Source organism: Oryx dammah, unplaced genomic scaffold, assembly GCF_014754425.2.
Source record: "Oryx dammah isolate SB20612 unplaced genomic scaffold, SCBI_Odam_1.1 HiC_scaffold_2, whole genome shotgun sequence".
Taxonomy (NCBI): domain Eukaryota; kingdom Metazoa; phylum Chordata; class Mammalia; order Artiodactyla; family Bovidae; genus Oryx; species Oryx dammah.
The window spans coordinates 50,756,909-50,778,549 of record NW_024070186.1 but is presented as its reverse complement, the minus strand read 5'-3'; the positions used below and the strand labels follow the sequence as shown (position 1 = coordinate 50,778,549).

Sequence of the window (21,641 nt, the reverse complement as noted above, 5' to 3'; positions counted from 1 at the left end):
CTAGTCAAGGCTATGGTTTTTTCAGTGGTCATGTATGGATGTGAGAGTTGAACTATGAAGAAAGCTGAGCGCAGAAGAATTGATGCTTTTGAACTGTTGGAGAAGACTCTTGAGAGTCCCTTGGACTGCAAGGAGATCCAGCCAGTCCATTCTGAAGGAGATCAGTCCCGGGTGTTCATTGGAAGGACTGATGTCGAAGCTGAAACTCCAATACTTTGGCCACCTGATGCAAAGAGCTGACTCATTTGAAAAGACCCTGATGCTGGGAAAGATTGAGGGTGGGAGGAGAAGGGGACGACAGAGGATGAGATGGTTGGATGGCTTCACCGACCCAATGGACATGGGTTTGGGTGGACTCTGGGAGTTGGTGATGGACAGGGAGGCCTGGCGTGCTGCGGTTCATGGGGTTGCAACAAGTTGGACACGACTGAGTGACTGGACTGAACTGAACTGAACTGAATATCTGATTAGAGCTCTAAAGGTTTTTTTTTTTTTCTCCCTAGTTCCTTGACTATTACTTCTACCTTTGTTTCTGCATGAGCACATTTAAAATTATGCCTTGTCTAATTAATATGGAAATAAGTTGAGATACTGCATGGCCTCACATTTAACCTCTGAATTTCTTTATGACAAAAGGTAATGGGAGAATGTGGCTGAAACATGGTCCCTTTCCTATGGAGAAGTGACCCAGGCAGACTGCCCTGCCTCCTAACCCTCCCCCCAACACAATCTGCCATTGAAGCCCTCACACTAGGGCTATGCTCAAAGCTAGGGACTCTGGTCCTTAGAGGTTTTGAGATTAATTTGGATTCAGCAAATGTCAGAGGGGATTTCTGTGGTAAGACTTCTAGAGTAAATAGAACCACATGTCTAAATATAATCCACATGTTTGCAACTTGCTTGCTTTTTGGTTGTTTTTCCTTTTCAACATTTTTTTTTTAAATACACACAAAATGTGTCATCTTAACCAAGTAAAGTTCCCTGTGCTGTACAGTAGACTCTCATTAGTTATTTATAGTGTGTATACATTAATCCCAGTCTCCCAATTCATCCCACCTCTCATCCCCACCTTGGTATCCATGTTTGTTCTCTACATCTGTCTCTATTTCTTCTTTACGAATAAGGACATCTATACCATTTTTGTGGAGAAGGCAATGACAACCCACTCCAATACTCTTGCCTGGAAAATCCCATGGACAGAGAAGCCTGGTAGGCTGCAGTCCATGGGGTCACTAAGAGTCAGGCAAGAATGAGCGACTTCCCTTTCACTTTTCACTTTCATGCACTGGAGAAGGAAATGGCAACCCACTCCAGTGTTCTTGCCTGGAGAATCCAGGGACGGGGAGCCTGGTGGGCTGCCATCTATGGAGTCGCACAGAGTCAGACATGACTGAAGTGACTTAGCAGCAGCAGCATACCATTTTTGTAAATTCCATATATATAATATATTTGATTTTCTCTTTCTGACTTACCTCACTCTGTATGATAGGCTCTAGGTCCATCCATGTCTCTGCAAATGACACAATTTCTTTCCTTTATATGGCTAATATTCCAGTGTATATATGTACCACATCTTTTTTTAATCCGTTCCTCTGTTGATGGGCATTTAGGTTGCTTCCATGTCCTGGTTATAGAATACAGTGCTGTAGTGAATATTGGGGTGCATGTATCTCTCTGAATTATGGTTTTCTCTGGGTATACGCCTACTAGGATTGCTGGATCATATGGCAATTCTATTTTTAGTTTTTTAAGGATCCTCCATACTGTTCTCCATAGAGGCTATATCAATTTACATCTTCGTTTGGTAGAGTTGTGAATTGTGCGAATGCCTGTGATGATGTGTTAAAATGAATAGTTACTACATGCTCTCTTCAAAGTCCTTAACTTGGATTTATTGAAGTGATTGTACAAATGAAGGTGTGGTTATTACTAAACACATGAACATGATCATAATCAACCCTTGGTTAAACAGTTTGTGGCTTAACAGTGGTAAAAATAAAAAATAATGGACAAAGCATCAACATTATTAAGAATTAGCAAATAAACTTACATACTAGAAAATAAGTTTAGAATTAGGTATATAATGGAAACCTCACAATCACTTGCTCTGTGCAATCTGCCACCTAGTCTAAGTGGTCTTACTTTCAGTTTTATTCTGCTTTGGATAACAACCAGAGAGAGTGTATTCCTAAATATTGGATGTAATTTTAAGATAATGACTTTACTGTAAATTCACCTTGTCCCATGTTTTCAAGTAGATTTGTCTCCCCTGTGGTGTAGATTCTCTCTCAGAGCTTCCTGAACATGTTACCCAGGCTGAGAGTGACAATTATGGAGCTATAGTCAAGCCTTACATTTTAGGCAAGAAATAACTTGGCAGACTTAATGATATATATATAAAATGCGAAAGATGGGACAACATGGGATAGGGATTTTAGAATGAATAAGAAAAGAGAGTAATAAATGTAAATAGTTTACATTTTCATTATTATACAATGGATACATAATTTTTAAAAGTCTAGTTAGAGTTTAAAAAATGAATTAATACCAAATTTGCTATTCTCCCTTTTCTATTATTTTAAATAGATTTTCTTACTGTCACATAGTGATAAAATATAAGCATTTATTTTGATTTTATCTGAAAAGCAAAGATAACTTCAAAAAAGCAACTAAAATCTCTTGAAATGAATTTTAAAAATCCCTAGCTGTAGCCAGGTTTTTGCTTATTATTCATACAAAAAGAAGGGAGCCCATGTTTAGAGTTTCAAGCAAGATCGCCGAGCTTCTACTTATCAATGTGAGGCTGCTGAAGGTCAAAGTAAATCATACTATTTCTTAATACTGCTTTCATTAACAAATCAGCCTCTTCCATGAAGGGATGAGTGTTTCTAAATTGCAAACTATATACTGCAACTACTAAGAGTCACAGTGAATGAGAAAACAGTAATATTTCCATATAGCAGAATTTCCCAAAGTGGTTCCTATGGAACACAGGCTTCTTGGAGTGTTACTAGGTGTTACTCAAAAAAAAAGTTTCCATGGTCAGATGAATCTGGAAAACACTAGAACTACATATGTGGTGTTTTTTGTTTTTTTTTTTTAATTTTCCTCAAAGGATATTTAAATTAGAACCTTCAATGTGCTGATATGTACTAACTTTCTAAGATAGTATCTTTCCCAAAACTCTTTTGACCCTGGAACCCTGTATGAGGAAGAGTATCTTTGGAGCTTGTGTCCTGTGGAACATGCTGGGAGAACACTCCTGCAGTCCTGAACTAATTAGCTTCAAAATCTAGATGTGAATGAGTTAATCCAGGGGCAATTAAAAAGGCCCTAGTATGGTATCTAATGGTAATGTCATTTCTGCAGAGCTAGGTCAGGAATGCTGGTGTGATGAGCTAAGGCAATTTAGGGGAACATCAAATTCAGTCTCACACTGGGTCGAAAGAAGGAAACAATTTTCTGAGATCACTGGGAAATAAAACCTTATCCAGAGTATGGATTACTGTACTTCCAAATGTACAATGAACTGTTGCCCTTTCTAAACTTTCTGTGTTCCCAGTTGCAAGAGAGTTAGATCTAGCAACAACTCGGGGCGGGGGAGGGGAAAGTCAGGAAAATCAAAGTATACTCGGCAAAGGAAGAAGTGATCACTCCCTTTGTGAATCCCTCATGTATGGATGAACATCCCAGTGATTCAATTCAATTGTGTAATCAACTTCCTAGAACCACTTCAGATAGGGTTGACGATGCCATCACTCACATAATCCTGTCTGTACAAAATGTTCATGGGTTGAAATCACAACAGTTGTATGCAATAAGGCCCATTTTAAATATCCAAATTGCATGGGCTCCCTGGTGCTCAGACGGTAAAGAATCCACCTGCAATGCAGGAAACCCAGGTTTGATCTCTGGGTCAGGAAGATTTCTGGAGAAGGGAATGGCAACCCACTCCAGTATTCTTGCCTGGAGAATCCCATGGATAGAGGAGCCTGGTAGGCTCCAGTCCATGGGGTCGCAGAGTGGGACCCAACTGAGTGACTAACACTTTCACTTTCATATGCTCCTTCACTCTGTAAAACATTCTGTAATAATACTCTAACCCCATAGACAAGATGCTAGAGGCCAATGCCTTCAGTCCAAGGCAAGGAAGAGAATGTAGCCTTGGGTACCAGTAACATGTACAGTTATGCTGTATTAGAATGGTGACCTCAGAGTCAAGTGCTTTGGGCAAGTTGGTCACATGAAATAAATGCCGGTCTTGGGAACTAGTTTCAGAATTTTCCATGTAAGTATTATTTATTCCTTTCACTAGAGACCTGCAAATACAGTGAGTTAAAAAAAAAAAAGTTTCCCTGCCTTCTCCCCTCCCCACCACCCTCCCCCGCAACCCATCAAATTCTGACCCATTTTAAGAGTACAAATTGCCACTAGAGCAGCAGGAAAGCAGTGCATTAATGAAGACCTGGGCTTGGCATCTTGCTGGGGGGGTCATAAGCACATGATCATTGGTTCCCAGCTTCATTTCTTAAAGACTATAAAACCATTCCAAAATTTGGCACCATGGGGGCTATTGGCAATGCGAACTCGGGCTAGGAAGCTGGGGTGATGTTCCAAAGCTTTGGCAGTGCTATTTCAGGAAGCTTCACATGCAAACTTCTCAAGTCAATTTCCCTAACTAGACTCAACCTTCCTGTCCCTAGAAAATGGGGCGGCTGGCTGGAGAGCCACAGGACACCCTGGGTGAGGTCTGCACACCCTCAGAAGCTGGAGGCATCTAAGAGAGAGAGAGAGAGCGATCAAGCTCCAGGAGAATGGGGAAGGGAACAAAGTAGCCTGACTTGAGATATAACTAGTCATCAAATTGTGGCTATTTTTTGCCTGTTTCAAAAATCTACAAGCCAAAATGGGAGAAAAAGAGATAGTAAGAAATACACACACTACTTGGTTAAAGTCAGGAATGGGTTCATTTCTACAAAGAAAAGTTTAGAAGATGCCTTGTGAACCTCAGAGGGAAAGCCACACACTCCTGCACTCAGCACCATCTACTAAGACATTTCGCAGGGCAAAGAAACACTGATTTACTAATTTAGTAGCTTTTCTTCTTCATCTTCACCAAAAACAGTACCATTTTCATTTTACACAATAACAATGATGACAGAACTTAAAAAGGTCTTTCCATTGTTATTTATGAATTCTGGGTTAAGTTAAAAATAGAAAAAGGAAAATTAACTATGCTTACTCCTGGACTCCAGTTAGAGGGTGGGCTCCAGTAACTTCATAATCAGAATGTCCCTAATCCCCAAACAAACTCAGGCCACCTGGCCCGACCATCCCATCAATAATCATAACCAGCATGTTTCCCACAACTCCCTCCCCACCCCCACCTCAAATACACACAACCAAACATTGTGCCTCTCAAGAGGCAGAAACTCCAGTCTAACAGGTAGCAGGTATTTTGTACTGGAACATGCTACACTTAAAAAAACCAAAACCAAAGTTCTAATATCGTAAATTCCAATGTTAGTTTACAAAAGTATATCGCTTGGGAAACCATTCTTTCAGTTAAAGAAAAGTTAAGAGCTCAGAGGGATCCAGACAGATCAGAGTCCTCGGCAGCCACAAGAGGATCTTTGCATCCTCCCGAGTTCTCTCCTAGGACCTTCCACATTTGAAGAAGGCAGGGGAGGAGGCGGTCAGCGAATGGAGCCTCGGAGAAGCCATAAAGACAAATGCCCGCTCTGGAAGGACAAAACCAGGTGGATGCCCTGGTTTTGCAGACAGACTGGGTAGGGATGCCATGAAAATCTTGTTTGGCTGTTTGAGCCCAGCATTTTCCATAATAAAATACTGAAATTGGAAACATGACATTGGTGATAAGAAATGAAAAGTAGCAGGTCTGGCCCCAAAATAACTCAATGGTTTGCAACCAAACAATAAAGACTGCTGCCTTTCCACCATCTAGCAGAAGCACATCCCAGTAATTTACTACCGAATTCCAACAGGAGGCTGGGGACTCTGTACTTGGCTTCAGGGGGCACACATGCAGTTCTATGCAGCTGCTTCTCAGAACAATGCTTGAGAGACACTCAAAAGCTACTAGGAGAAAGAAATGCACAAAACTGGGCAGCTAGCGCTCAAGTCAGGATGGCAACCTCAGTAGCTTTCTCTCCCAATGCAAAGCAGCAAACTTCCCAGGGGATGCTGTGACTTATTTGGCTGTGATTTCCCCATCTATCCTTAAAGGTAGAAGGATTACGGTATTGCAATTTGCTTTTTTCCACTGAGTACTGTAAAAAAATCACGGTGTCTGGTGGTAAAGTTTAACAGCTGCCTATTCCATTAGGTAAGATGTAAGCAAAAGGTTAAAGCCATGCACAATTAGGATAAACACACAAAGACTGGTTGGGTGGTATACAAAGTCTATTTAACTAATGAAGGCGAGGGAAGGTGACTTAAGCGGTGCAGGCGGTTCTCCTCCTCCCCACTTCCCTCAGCCTTCAAGAACAGCTGTGGAATAATAAACCATTTTCAAATCTGTTTCTGGGCTGCTGCAGAGCAGAAAATCTGGGCTCAGGAGGACAAAGCACCCTAGGGACAGCTCTGCCTCTCAGCAAGGGGCATGGCCACATTGGCTCTGACTCACGGGTTACCCACAGCATCTCCTGGGAGTCCTGTTCTGCTCATTGCTCCAGTGAGAGGACACAAAGTCTGATGATCGGAGGGCCCTGTAAGGGATCTAAAAAGCAACTGTAAAAGGAGAATATATGGCACATATGCCTTTCACTTCACACATGTGAATCTACAGCTATATATATTTTGGACATTGGATGAAAGAGTTGGGAAAACACGAAGAAACCACTTTCCAGCATCTCAACTACATTGGCCAAGAGCACCGTCTGTTCATACGGCACATAGACTTAAGACAGTTGGGGACGGGGAACCCCATGTCTGGGATGGATGATCCTAATTGTAACTCCCACACCTTTCACTACATTAAAAGAGACCAGTGTGTTGAAAGTCCTTTAGTCTAAGGCAGCTGAGACCCCGAAGGGTTCACTGCTCTTCTGTTTTGCTGCTATTCCTGAACTTCACCACCATGACTGTTATATTGTCAGGGCAGCCTCTGTAAAAGGACTGTAAAACGATGCTCTTGGCCCCAAAGTGAGGTTCATCCAAGCGGTCCTTGATGAATCGAACAGCTTCCTCGTTGCTGAAAGCATCCCAGAGGCCATCTGATGCCAAGATCATGAACTCAGGCTGGAGCTTGTCCAGGTCAAAGGTCAGGATATCTGGGTCTGGGATGACCACATTGAGGTTTTTCAGTGGATAATCCCCCAGGGATCGAGACATGGCCAGGATCCCCTGGACCCTCCAGGAGCCATTGAAACTGATAAAACCACCTGGAAAGAGAGAATGAGCCCATTAGCTTGAGCAGCTGCTCCCTCACATCCTGGTGTGATTCGTGTGCACCTGCAAGGGCTGACCTACTGTGTGTGACCTGTCATACGTGCTCCTGCTGGCACTGCCACGAGGGAGCAGTGTCCCTCCTGCATGGTTGACATCTGATGCTCTGCCTCTAATAGATCCTCAGCCCCTCATCCTTGGCATCTTAAAGATCTTCAAGACTAAATCAGTAGGAATATTGAGGGTAGGAGGGGTGGATGGGTGAGAGCATCAGTTTTATTAATAACTAAAGAACACCTTAGCAGTGCAGTGACTGATAGTAGGGAGCCCCAAGGAGGGGATTTGGGGACAGCAGCAAAACAACACTGAAAGGCAGGTGGCTGGTAACAGATACAACCACTGGGACCCATCATTAGCATGAGGCTGCCCTTGGTTGTGCCTGTACTGATCGCAAACAGCTCCCCAACTGGGATAGGGATTAAAGGATGGTATACTTTAACACAGTTGTTAAAGGCTCAGGCTCTTGGGTCAGTCTACTAGGATCTGATTCCTGGCTCTGTTACTTCTAGCTCTGAGTGACTTTGGATGAGAAACTCTCTAATCCTTGGTTTCCCTGGTTGCAAAATTTGGACAATAATAAAATCTATTCCATTGAGAAGTTGTGGGAAATAGAGTTATTCTATATTAATCAGTTGGCACAGTGTCTGAATATAACATGCACTCAGTATTACCCGGTGGCTCAAACGGTAGAGTCTGCTTGCAATGCGGGAGACCTGAGTTCAATCCCTACCTAAGTCAGGAAGATCCCCTGGAGACTGAAATGGCACCCCACTCCAGTATTCTTGCCTGGAAAATCCCATGGTTGGAGGAGCCTGGTGGGCTACAGTCCATAGGGTTGCAAAGAGTCAGACACTACTGAGCAACTTCACTTTCACAGTATTATCTATTATTATTTTTTCTTTAAGGGAACTAGAACTTTGTTCATTTGCATGTTATGTCAGATATTTATTAAATATATGCTCCATGCAGGGCAGTTTGCAGGCTATAAAGTTGGACAAGATCTAGACCTTTTCCTAAAGAAGCAGAGAGTCTGGCAGGAGGGAAAATCCACCTGCATTAACAGCTACAAGCATAGAGCAGTATTTTTTCAGGGAGAACCTAGCACCTGTTAAATGCTATAGGCAGATAGAAGAGAGAGAGAGATTTCCAGTTGTGATAATCAGGGCAGAGTGAGCATTAAAGCTCAGCTCTGAATGGAAAGATAGGTAGGACTTCCATGAGCAGGGATGTACAGGAACATTCCAGGAAGAGTGGTTTCCCAGGCAAGAGCACGGGCTCCGGAGTCACTGTCTGGGGTTTCAATTCTGGTCTCACCATCACTAGCTGTGTGTCCTTGGGCACACAAGCCTCTTTGAGGCTCCATTTCTTTGGTTGTAAAATGAGAATAACATTATCAACCTCATAAGGTAGGGAAAGAGAAAGTGTATGTAAAGCACCCAGCTTAGCTCCCAGCACAGAGTGATTGCACGGTAAATAAAACATCACTATTGTTGTACAAACAGCTTAAGGCAGGGAGACAGAAAGACTGACGTGTATTTTGACCTAGACTGGTTGGAGAGTATTGCGACACCAAACAGGAGGGGGATAGGTGTCCAGAAAGGAAGGCTGAGGCCAGAGAAAACACACAGTAAAACCAATCATCGCCCATTAAGTCCTGCTGTAAAGTACACCCTCGACACAGCAGGTGAGATTAACCTTGGAGACGTGGTCTGAATTTGCTCCTATAATCACTTCTGGGTGGGGGCAGGGAAGAGGAGAGAGGATAAAATGGGCTGACATGTCAGAAGAGAGCGCTGGGGTGGCATCTCAGGTGTACCGTATACACATTTCCACCGTGCTTCCTCAAGAGCAAGCTGACTGTGTCCCAAGTCCAGGGTCACAGTGGATGACTGAGGAGATGCTGTCTTCATAAGCAGGGAAGCTCATCAAAGCTTGAGAGATGCTCTTAAAACACTGTGCCGTCCCACTGACAGAAAACCTGACCAGAGCTTTCATTAAAAATTATTCTGCATCTCAAGCAGTCACTGAAGCAGGAGGTTGTAATAAAATTCAATGATTTTGGATTCAACAGTACAGCTTCCCACTGTGAGAACTCAAACGTTGATTAGGTTCTGGGCAGAAGCTGGTATGCAGAGATTGATAGTCAATCTGCAGACTCCCCCAGAGGGCAGGGGCACTTCTTGGGCAGCCACCTGGGGGACCTGAGCTCCCTTGGGCAACAGGGCCTGCCACGTGGCATGTAACACAGAGGCTACAAGCTGTGGTGGTCAGTTTGGGGAGAGAAGGGGTCCTCCCCTGCACAAGTAGAAAAAAAGAAAGTGTTAGTTGCTCAGTCGTGTCTGATTCTTTGTGACCCCATGGACTGGAGCCCACCAGGCTCCTCTGTCCATGGGATTCTCCAGGCAAGACTACTAGAGTGGGTTGCCATTCCCTTCTCCAGGGGATCTTCCTGACCCTGGGATCAAACCCAGGTCTCCTGCATTGCAGGTAGACTTTTTACTGTCTGAGCCACCAGGAAAACCTACAGGTAGAAAAGAATCCCCCCAAATTAACTATGAAAATGTAATCAACTGATAATCTTTCTTTAACTCTTTGCCAATGTCACCTTAGTGAGGCCCACACTGACCACCCCAACACTCCCCTTTCCCTAACTTGTTCTGTGTCTCTCCATAGCAGTTATCGCCTTGTAATAGACTAGATAATTTACCTGTTTTAACTTATTTATTAATAATGTCTGTCTACTCCATCCCCTACCCCGTCTCAATTCCAGGATGTCCATTTGTACCTCCAGCCCCTAGATGTTAAAAAAATAAAAAAGAGATTCTCTCCCTCCTCCAACTGACATATATACTTGGATCAGGCATGGAGCTTGAGTATATACATGAACAGACCAAAGTTCCTGCCTTAAAGAACTCATGATCAGGAAGGAAAGACAGATGAAAGGGCCAGATATGTCCACATCCTGTGAAAAGTGACCCAAGAGGTCCACACAAGATGCCAGGGAAAGACTGAAGGGGTACCTAAGCCAGACTGGGGAAGCCTTTGGCTCAGTGTGACAGGGAAGGCTGCCAAAATGACATCCTGAAACCAAGTCTTAAAGGGCAAGGTCATTATTATCCACTGGACAGTGTGGGCAACACTTGCAAGGGCACAGACATGTCAGCTCCACGGTTCATTTGGTGGTTAGTAGTTTGGCATGGCTGGAAGTAAGCAGTATGGCAAGCAATGGCCCAAAGATCCCATTAGCCTTTAAACTAAGGGCTTTTTTTGGCTGTTGTGGACACGTTGGCCATGAAGAAGGGCAAGTTCAGTGGCCATGCATTTGATGGGAAACATTACAAAGTGCAGTCCCAGCTGCCTCAGCCACAGCCTCTGTGCTGATCTGCTCCTCACTGGGTAAAGGAGTGTCTCTCTGGGGGAATCTCCCAGAAACCGCCTTGGCCACTTGAACAAGACAGCACACAGTCCCTGGAGGCACTGATAAGCTCACCGGCTCTCTTTATCCTCTTCCTCTCCTTCAGCTGGTAGGGTTTGTGATCATGAGACAAAGGAATGGCATTCCCATCCTTGTCACATAGGACCCCACGCGAGTCACCCACGTTGGCCACAGTGAGGTCTTTATCTGATAGCAGAGCAATCAAACACGTTGTCCCTGCAAAACAGAAGAGAGAGGCCACATGGGCTGTCAGCGGCGCTGTGAGGGTAAGCTGCTTCTTGAGGTTACTGGCGTCTTCAGGCATTAAAACTGCTCCTTCTGGGTAAGCATCTGATTCCAGCCACTCTGGGAAGGAGGGCTGTTCACTTCAACAACACTGATCAGATCTGACAGTCAATTTTCTTAACCATGTTGGAGTGTCACTGAAATCGGCTAGGATAAGATGATCATTTTCCCAAATCATTGTTATCTCTGGTTCTCTTGATTTAAGTGCATATCACACTTAAAAGGATTAGAAGAGAATCAGAATCGGCTTGAAGCTTCAGACAATGGATACTTATTTTCTGCTTCTTGTTGGTACTTAGGTTCTGTGAAATCCCAGTTGAAAGTGGAAAGAATGGGGGGTGGGCTCTCAGTGGGAGCACCTGGACAGACCAGCAAATGACAGATGGTAACAACCAGATCCTATGGAGCCAGGGGTGCAGCCTATGCAAACTAGTCTATACAGAGTCTGAGAGGAAAGACCAGTGGCCAGAAATAAGTCGGCTCCAGGGTGTGATGTGGCAGACCATCAAGGGAGAGGCAGGAAAACCTACTGTGATGACAGAAATGACACCTAGGCCAATGGGAGGTGGGGCTTGAAGGTGGTCAGAGTCAGAAGGGAAGTAAGAGTGAAGAGCTGTTTGCCTGGGGCCACAAAGACACCCTCTCCTCAGACTCTTCCTGGAACAAGAATGGATAAAAGCAATAGAACTACAGAGTCTGGTCTACTTGGAGGTCATCCTTCTTACCTGCCCATTACCCTCTGTTCAGCCCCCTCACCTTTCTCCTCTGGCCTTCTGACAGTGTCACTGAATATGCAAATACCTACTGAAATGCACAATCCATTAAGCTCTTGCTTCAAACTGATAATGACCTTCTTTATTAAAATTATGCATCAATTAGTCTTCATTAATATTTAACCTCCTCATTAAGAAGGTCATATTCCATAACAGAATGTAAACTGCATCTAAACAGCTCTTGCTCTTCATAGAAAAACGGCAAAGGCTAAATTCTTAAATAGATATAAAGAATAAATACAAGTTGATATCAAGAGGGAGGAGAATAATCAGTATATTCAGCTATTATATAGTTCTATTCAAAATTCCACACTAAAGCCTGTGTAGCTCAAAAGTGCCTTGATTAGAAATGGAAACGCATGAAATGTTGGTTGTCTCAGGATGTCTGATATGAAAGGCCTTGTAAAGGAAAAAGACTAATCTCAGGATTATCAAAGCAAATCACAAACCTTTTATCTGAAAAAAAAAACTGTAAGAATGAAAATGTAACCATAAGAACAATCCATATGATTAGAAATTGTTATTCTTAGTTTTTGATATTAGCTGCATTCTGGTGTTCAACTGACCTCACTTCGTCTTCAAGCATCTGCTTGTGTTAACCTGTTGATCACAATGACAGCACAAATTCTCCTAGAAGGCACACACTCGGAAGTTTGAAAGGTGAAATGGAGACACTACGTTACTGGGGTATTGTATGGTTTGGGGGCATTATTCAACTCAAAGACCCCCTTTTCTTCTCACTTGGTGCACTTTGAGAAATCATAGCCCAGAAAGGACTTTCAGGTCCCCATATGAGGGAAGCAAAAGGATCCACTTGGATGAGCTATGAGCCCCTTCCACACCCCCATTTCAGTCACAGCAGCTCTATATCCATTGTTAGCTTAATTGAACTGCCACGTATCTTTTTTTTTTTTTAAGAGGAGAGAGATCATTCCTATGGTCAGAAAAAAAATTGAGATTTAATTGTATATGGGTTTAAGGAAGGATTTTAAGGAGGATAGTGATATGATGAGATCTGTGTTTTATAAGATCACATCGGTGGCTCTGTGGTAGGTAAATTGGAAGCAGGGAGAACAGGGAGAGTTCATGAGAATCTGAATTACTGTTGTAAACAAAAAGATCGAGGATCAGTAACAGACTATTTAAAATCAGAACAGACAGGTCATAGAGAATAAGGAAATAAAGGAGAGGGGGAAAAAGTGAAAGTGAAAGTGAAGTCGCTCAGCCATGTCCGACTCTTTGCAACCCCATGGACTATGGCCCACCAGGCTCTTCCGCCTGTGGGATTCTCCAGGCAAGAGTACTGGAGTGGGTTGCCATTTCCTTCTCCAGGAGATCTTCCCAACCCAGGGATTGAACCCAGGTCTCCTGCATTGCAGGCAGACACTTTAACCTCTGAGCCACCAGGGAAGCTCAAAAGGAGAGGGGAGAAGTCTAGAATAATGTCCTGGTGTCTCGAAGACAGTGGGGAGGGGCACTGGGTGCTCCATGGACAAGCACTTAAGGAAATGTCTACTTGGGCTTCTGGGAAAGGCTCTCTCTCTCACTGCAGGAGACACCGTGCAGAACACAACGCATTTCTTTGGCCTCGTGTGGCTCCTGTTTCCTGGAGGGGTGGCAGCCATGTTGCACCAGGAGGGGCTACAGCTCAGAGTCAAGGCTCTGTGCCCAGGAGGAGGAGCCAAGGAGTGAGAACCTGAGTCCCTGAGACATCACAGGACTTCTGAACCAGCCTAGACTTGCCCTGTTCTTGTTCTGGGAGACACCAAATGTCCTTACTCTTTAAGGCTTTTCATGTTGGATTTTGTTATTATTTCTTCTTGTGGTATCCTAACTGGTTCAAGGGCTCATTGTTCAATAAGGGGGTTTCTGGATGAGAGATTTAGTGTGACTGCTTTGCTTCATTCACACATGAAGATTCATGGCTTGCCAACTTCTCTGTCAAGAACACAATCCCATTGTTCCTATGGGTCAATAAAATCTACCTCCTGGTGTGGATTTCAGGAATGTACCGCTTTGAGAAAGTGGAAACTGCTTGTGTCAACAATAGACTCTTAGACCAGACAAAAGGGGTGAGCCCCAGATGGCAGAACGAGAGTTGCAGGCAGCGTTGAGGATCACTGAAATGTTACCATTCTCCCTGCGCAGAAACCTGCCTGTGTCCTGGGTGGAGGTCCAAGCATGGTTGGAAACAAAACACAATGCTTCACTGTAAAAAACTTATTGTTTGGAATTTGCAGTCTTAGCTCAGGATTACAAGAGATAATTTATAATCTAATCTTATGTTATAGGAGAATGTAACTACCTGATGGTTCAGAAAAATGCACATTATGCCCAAAAGGAAACATGCCAAGCCTTTTGTCTTTGGGCCTCTGTGTTCCCTCTGCCTAGCACAGTGCCTGGTCCTTGACACTGGCTGAATTGCACATGGTGATGATTCAGTTCAAGCATGACATCTTCAGAGGCCCTCTCTGATGGGGGATCTAATTTCCTCTTGATGTCCTTTATTGCCTTCAGAACACATAATTATGTAAATACCTTGTTTATTTCTTTAAGCAATTTATTTAATGCCAATCTTCCCCTGTACAATGTAAACTTCACAAGAGTAAGAATATCACCTACTTGTTCTTTCTCCTATAATGCTGAAGTCTAGAATATCGCAGACCTCAATATCTGCTGAATAAACAAATTAACAGAGGAGTGATAAACAATCACACACTCTCTTTGGTCCTGATCGAATATTATGTTAAGCACCTGCCATCTTGCTCTGAGTATATCAAACCAGTTCAATAGCATACTTACTGTACAATATCTTCTAGATATTGTCATAGCAGGGAGATACCCAACTGCAGCAAAATACATTTTTTACACTGATCAAAACATAAGGACCCTCCTGTACACGTATAAGCATGCTCACAGGCACACTGTTAGCAAGTAGACCAAAGTTCCAGCCTAGGCCTGGCCCTAGCTCTTTCCTCCAGTCCAGGCTCCTGGGCCAATGCATATGAAACATGGCTAGGGCGCCCATCCTCAATAGCTTCCAAAGCCATAGCACGTTGGGAAGCAATAAAAATGCATCATGGTGACCATTACATGAGCAATCTGTGTCTACTTCTGACCTCAATTTGTACTTCAGCAGAGCAGGCACATTTTTGTGTTGTTCTAATGATTCTGGTTTTCCTTAGGGAAGAACACACAAAGGCCAATTACTTATTAGCCTATTCTTCTAAACCAGCATGTTCTCTCTTCATTTAATTTCTAGGATGCAAAGTAAAAGTACACAAGAAAATCTGTTCTGGACTTACCTAAGTATTTTTATTGGCTAACATTATTCAGTGAATTCATCTGATGAGTTGAGCTGGAGAAAAATGTACATCTTAATGAGGGATAAGTAGTTTGGGACATCTCAGCCATCTTTTAAAATCCTAACTGAAAACTTTTCCAGTGAAACTAGTAACAAAGTAGTAATAGTTTGTTCAGCACTACGAATGCCACTAGTGTCGGTCACTCGGTCGTGTCTGACTCTTTGCAACCCCATGGACTGTAGCCCGCCTGGCAAAGAATACTAGAGTGGGGAGCCGTTCCCTCCTTCAGGGGATCTTTCCAACCCAGGGATCGAACCTGGGTCTCCCACACTGCAGGCAAATGTTTCATTGTCTAAGCCACCAGGGAAGCCCATGAACCCACAAGCACACTTGCAGTTGATTTCCTGATACCTTATGGTCGAGAAGAGGTCGGTATTATTCTTCCATTTAAGCAGATGAGAAAAATGGGACTCAGAGAATTCAAGTGTCATATCCATGATTACATGACTCAGTGCATATGTAATGAAAGACCAAATTGACTAAAAAAACACGGAATCCAGAATTATTAGTAGTAATAATAACAATGATAGACCTACTGTTTATGTATTTTACTATAATGCTAAACATTTTATTTATATTATGTAACTTAATCTGCACTGCCTACAAGAAGGTATAATTATCTCCATCTTACAGATAGGGAAACTAGGTCTCAGACAATACAGCAATCTGCCCAGGTCACTCACGTGGTCTGCCCGATTCCCTGGCCCAAACCTTTGATAACTGGCACTCCTTGCTCTAAACTGTTTTCTTCCACCTCCAAGAAGGAATGACTTCTGTGACCAGTTTCTGCATTTGTGTTTTGAATAGTCCCCATCAACTTGCCCCCTTTTGTAGTATAAACTAGTGCATGTTACAGAAATGTTTGTAAACCAGAAAAAATTCTGATTAGTGTGATATGAATTTCCTTTCATATAACTGTAAGTCTGGATTAACTTAAAGCTGATACATTTCAAATTCTCAATAATGATCAATCAGAAAGTATCTGAACTTCTGCAGGTAAAAAGCAAGCAACTTGGATTAGCTTTACATCCTTTCCAGCTTGAACATTTTGCTGGTTTTGAATAGGAACTGCAAACTCCTGTGCCTTCAGGTATAAGAAAAAGCTTATGATCCTCTTGGAGTAGCTTGACCCCTGTACTTTTGACAAGATCTTGGATTCTGAAGATGTTTTTTACTCTAAGAATGGGCAAGCATGAAGATAAGAGGCAACTGACATCAGGTTTCAGTGCTGGGTCCTCAGCAAGCAGTGGTGGGGCTTGTGGCAAACTAGGAATGCATGCTAAGGGGACAGCATTTCCTCTGCAGTGAAAATGGCTGCCATGGGGGACCGAAGGCCCAATGTAAACAGTTATTCAGATTTTTCAAGAGAAGCTGTTTTTATGTGAACTCTGACTTACAATGGTGACCACTTTTATTTAAAAAAAAAAAAACAATGCAGGGCGCATACTGCTATATTTAAAATGGATAACCAACAAGGTCCTACTGTATGGCACAGGGTACTCTGCTCAGTGTTATACGGCAGTCTGGATGGGAGGAGAGTTCGGGGGAGAATGGATATATGTATATGTATGGCTGAGTCCCTCTACTGTCCACTGGAAACTATCACAGCATTGTTAATTAGCTATACTCCAAAATAAAATAAAAAGTTAAAACAAATAAAAATAATACAGATAACAACAATTTAAAAAACCCAATGCATGCCAAACAATAGGCAACCGTATGTCAAATGATTCTTTGACCCATTAGGCTGGCAACTTCTTTTTGACCCAGGATGACACCTTATTCACTGCAGTATTCTTATCACAGTGCTTCGTACTCTGCACAGACCCTAATGTTGGGAAGGATGCTAAGGACTGAGGTGGTGGTAAGGAAAGTGGAGGTGTTTATCGATATACAACTTATACTAATTGTAGTATTTATACAATTCACATCTTCAGTTCAGTTGCTCAGTCGTATCCGACTCTTTGCGACCCCATAAATTGCAGCACTCCAGGCCTCCTTGTCCACCACCAACTCCTGGAGTTTACTCAAACTCATGTCCATCTTGTCAGTGATACCATCCAGCCATCTCATCCTCTGTTGTCCCCTTCTCCTCCTGCCCCCAATCCCTCCCAGCATCAGGGTCTTTTCCAATGAGTCAACTCTGCATGAGGTGGCCAAAGTATTGGAGTTTCAGCTTTAGCATCATTCCTTCCAGTGAACACCCAGGACTGAGCTGCTTTAGGATGGACTGGTTGGATCTCCTTGCCATCCAAGGGACTCTCAAGAGTCTTCTCCAATACCACAGTTCAAAAGCAGCAATTCTTCTGTGCTCAGCTTTCTTCACAGTCAAACTCTCACATCCATACACGACCACAGGAAAAACCATAGCCTTGACTAGACGAACCTTTGTTGGCAAAGTAATGTCTCTGCTTTTTAATATGCTGTCTAGGTTGGTCATAACTTTCCTTCCAAGGAGTAAGTGTCTTTTAATTTCATGGCTGCAGTCATAATCTGCAGTGATTTTGGAGCCCAGGAAAATAAAGGTGTGAAAAAATTCACACCTTTGTCCTATGTAAATATATATACTCTTATTTTTTGAAAAATATTAACAGAGTTATCCAGTCGATGGGATGTTAGACCACTTTGTTTTCTTCTTTATACTTTTCTGCATTAAGATGAATGTAACGTTACTTAAAACCACAAATTATTCACAATGTTTCAGAAGGCATATCCCATAAATTATTCACAACATTTCAGAAAGTATATCCACTGCATGAAGCAAAGTATTCAAGACATAAAACAGAACAAGCAAAACTGACAGTCATGGTAATGGGATACGATACAGGTAGAAAAAAGACACAGAGGAACAGCAGTGACAAATGACGACAGCACCACTGTCGACAGATGGCCAAGTTCAAATTCAGGTCTGACCATCAGTGACTATCCATCAACGACTCAGTGACAGACACGGGAAGCTCAGCTGCCTTCAGGCTCCCTGCACAGCCTCACCTCACCTCTGAGCAGGGCTATCTACAATTTCTACTCAGAGCAAAACACCCAGCCCTGAAACTGAAGGTGAAAGTGTTAGTCTTTCAGTCGTGTTCAACTGCGACCCCACGGACTGTAGCCCACCGGGCTACTCTGTGCATGGGATTCTCCAGGCAAGAATACCGCAGTGGGCAGCCATTCTCTTCTCAAGGGGATCTTCCCAACCCAGGGATCGAACCCAGGTCTCCCACACTGCAGGCAGATTCTCTAATGTCTGAGCTACCAGGGAAGCTCCACTCTGCCCTGAGTTCCCATCAAAACACAATACCTTCAACCCTTTGCACTCCCCTCCCCCTCTTCCTGTATACAGACAACTATGATTTAAAAAACTAGAGTAATGAGAATCCCTATTTTATGAAAGTTCAGCTTACTGCAACATCTTCTTATGTGCCTGACACTGCAGTTTCATTCTTTCTGGTGAGGGAGTGGGAGGCTGGGCTGAGTGGAGAAAGCTGGATGTGATTAGCTGGGTGCGATTAGCCGGTACTTGCCTGCTTCAAAGCAGTGGGTGTTTTCCCAGTGAGGCACCACACCGTGAATGCCACTCGCTCATACTAACAGTGATTTCCCTCTGTGACAGAAAGTCTTTTGTAAGAGAATTTAAATTTTTTCCTTTTTTTTTTTTTCTTCAGAAAAGAGAGAAAGAAATTGGGAGATAAGTGGAGAAGAGGTGACAAGGGGAAAGGGAAGGAAGTGGACACACACACAGGAGCAGAGAGAGACTGAGAGAGAGAAAAACAGAGAGAGGGAGAGAGGATAAATGACTATTTTGGTGAAGGTGCTACAGCTGCCTAAAAGCCATTCTTTAGACACAGCAAAGGAGAATCAATACATTCATATGATAAGCAAAGATAGGTTTATCTTGAAAAGGTTTGACAATGAATGTGAGTTCAATAACACAATTCCAGAGCCTACATGACATCAAGGCCTGGTAACTGACAGAAATTATATTGGCGTGCAACATATTGGAAAAAGAGCAGGCAAAGCCAGCCATTAATGGAAGCATTACAGGAAATGATAAGATCACTGTCGGCAGGGGCTTCTAGCCCCTACCTCCCACAGCCAACATTGTGATGAGCCCTGAAACACAGATAAAGTGTCAGGCAGCTTGCAGATAAGGCTCCTGGGCCCCATCCCCCATCTGCACAATCTCTAAGTCCACCGAAGTTTGACTTGCTTGGATCCTGCTCACCACTCTTGAAATCGTTAATGCCATGGCAGAGACACACCTGTCTGGGACAATCCATTTTCTGAAAAACTAGAGTGAGCTCTAATCTTTCCTTCTTTATTCCTTTTCTCTCATTATTGCCTGAGTCTTTGCATCCCATGCTCTAAATCCTCAGGCCATCTTTGAATTTCTATATTAATGTGCATGGCTGGGGCTACTAAATTAATAGTAACTAACTTTTCAAACCATAAGTCAATAACTCTACTGTAATGAGCCTTGTGAGTTTGAAAGCTATTTTATGCTATGAGAGCCCTGAATGGAAAGCAACTGGAAAGAGATCTACGTGCAGAGAAATACGTGTGGGTCAAATTGTGAGAGCTGCTATATATAGTCCATGCACCATGAAAGCAAGTGAAAGTGTTAGTGGCTCAGTTGTGTCTGACTCTTTGTGACCCCATGGACTGTAGCTCACCAGGCTCCTCTGTCCATAGAATTCTCCAGGGAAGAATACTGGAGTGGACAGCCATTTCCCTCTCCAGGGGATCGATCTTCTCGATCCATGGACTGAATCTGGGTCTCCCACATTGCAGGCGGATTCTTTACCATCTGAGCCACCAGAGCCATTTGCCATGTGCAGAGGTAATTTCTTTAATTCTAACAGCCTATGAGGTACTATTGTCCCCATTTTACAGATGATAAAACTGAGATTAACAGAGCAGCTCAAGATCATGCAGCTAGAATTCATCAGGGACAGAATTTAAGTAGTCTGTTGTCTGAGTGTTGCTTTCAAACTTGAAGCAGGCTGTGGCTAGCCCATGGTTCTTGTTTCTGTGCAAACCAGATGTCTTAAGGCAACTCTTCCTTAAGAGATTTATTAAGGAGATTAGCATTTTCAAAAAAGGGCCGTAATACATGTTCAAGTTGGCAATGACTACAGTGTGAACAGCGCCTCCTAGAACCTGTGGGCAAATATGCACGGTGATGTGGGCAACCCTGCTTCTAGGCTATACCCTGGCCCGGCCACCCTATATCACCTGTCCCAGGAGGAAAGAGACCAGAGGAGAGGGTCGCTCGGTGAGGAATTTCAGCAGAACAGCTGAATATGAGAGGTTTTCAGCTTCACGTGAAGACTAGCAGTAGTGCAAAAGCCCAAGCTGGAAGAGTGAATACTGACAGCAACACATGTGAGGCCACATCCGAGAGTACATTAAGGCCTTCTTCCATGAAGGCCTGAAGTATTAGTACTAAGAAGGCAAACTATCTCCGTGGCTTTCCAGACAGAGAGAGCAGTGATAGGACGCACCACACAGAGAGGCTCACACAACATGGCACCCCTTTCAGTCCTTTTTAACTGAAGCTGTCTCAACTTCCCCTCATCACATGCTGGAGGGCAGAGTGGCAGAAATAGCACCGTGTGAGAAAACAAGCTCTATTACCAATTGTAATTTTCTCTTCCTCTCTGAGACTTCTGCATAAGCAAAAATATCAGCCATTGATAAAATATCAGCCAACCTCACACTGGCTGACTGTGAGGCAATCAATTTGATGGCAAATTCTATTATTTAAACCCTAGGTAGTCTAATTCCAGATTTAGGTTTATTTGGGCTCTTCCTTGGCAGACATACAGTAATTCATAAAATGACAAGAAGAAATAAGAAACCAGGTACAAGTGCCAGAAAGGTCTTTTTCACAAATGAGCTATGTTATCCTAAATAAGATAATCTATTTTATGGGGGGAGGGAAGTTAGGGTTAGGGTGTGTGATCTGTCACCTCAGTCGTGTCCGACTCTCTGCAACCCTATGGACTATAGTCCTCCAGGCTTCTCTGTCAATGGGATTCTCCAGCCAAAAATACCGGACTGGGTTGCCATGCCCTCCTCCAGGGGATCTACCCAACCCAGGGATCGAACCCACGTCTCCTGCATTGCAGGTGGACTTTTTACCCACTGAGTCACCTCAGTAATTCAAACTTTTAGAATCTGATGGAGTATTCATTAAATTTTCACACTTCACCCAAGTTAAAATTATACATACGTTATCTGATGCTCTTAAAGAGCATTTTAAAATTAAAGTGTTCTTCAACTTCACATTTCAACTACTGTAGTAGTTCAGTGTGG

At 43.3% G+C, this 21,641-nt stretch overlaps 1 protein-coding gene across 2 annotated transcripts in view; it reads right to left on the bottom strand.

Moving 5' to 3' along the window:
- Positions 1-1,866: 1,866 nt before the first annotated feature.
- The window catches only part of PPM1L (protein phosphatase, Mg2+/Mn2+ dependent 1L), a 324,870-nt gene continuing 305,095 nt past the window's right edge, over positions 1,867-21,641 (bottom strand). For both annotated transcript variants that reach the window (XM_040247974.1, XM_040247977.1), the window contains exons 3-4: positions 10,958-11,119; positions 1,867-7,403 (exon numbers count right to left, since the gene is read on the bottom strand). In XM_040247974.1, coding sequence (XP_040103908.1) covers positions 7,057-7,403; positions 10,958-11,119 — 509 coding nt within the window. In that variant the 3' untranslated portion in view covers positions 1,867-7,056. The remainder of the gene's footprint in view (positions 7,404-10,957; positions 11,120-21,641) is intronic.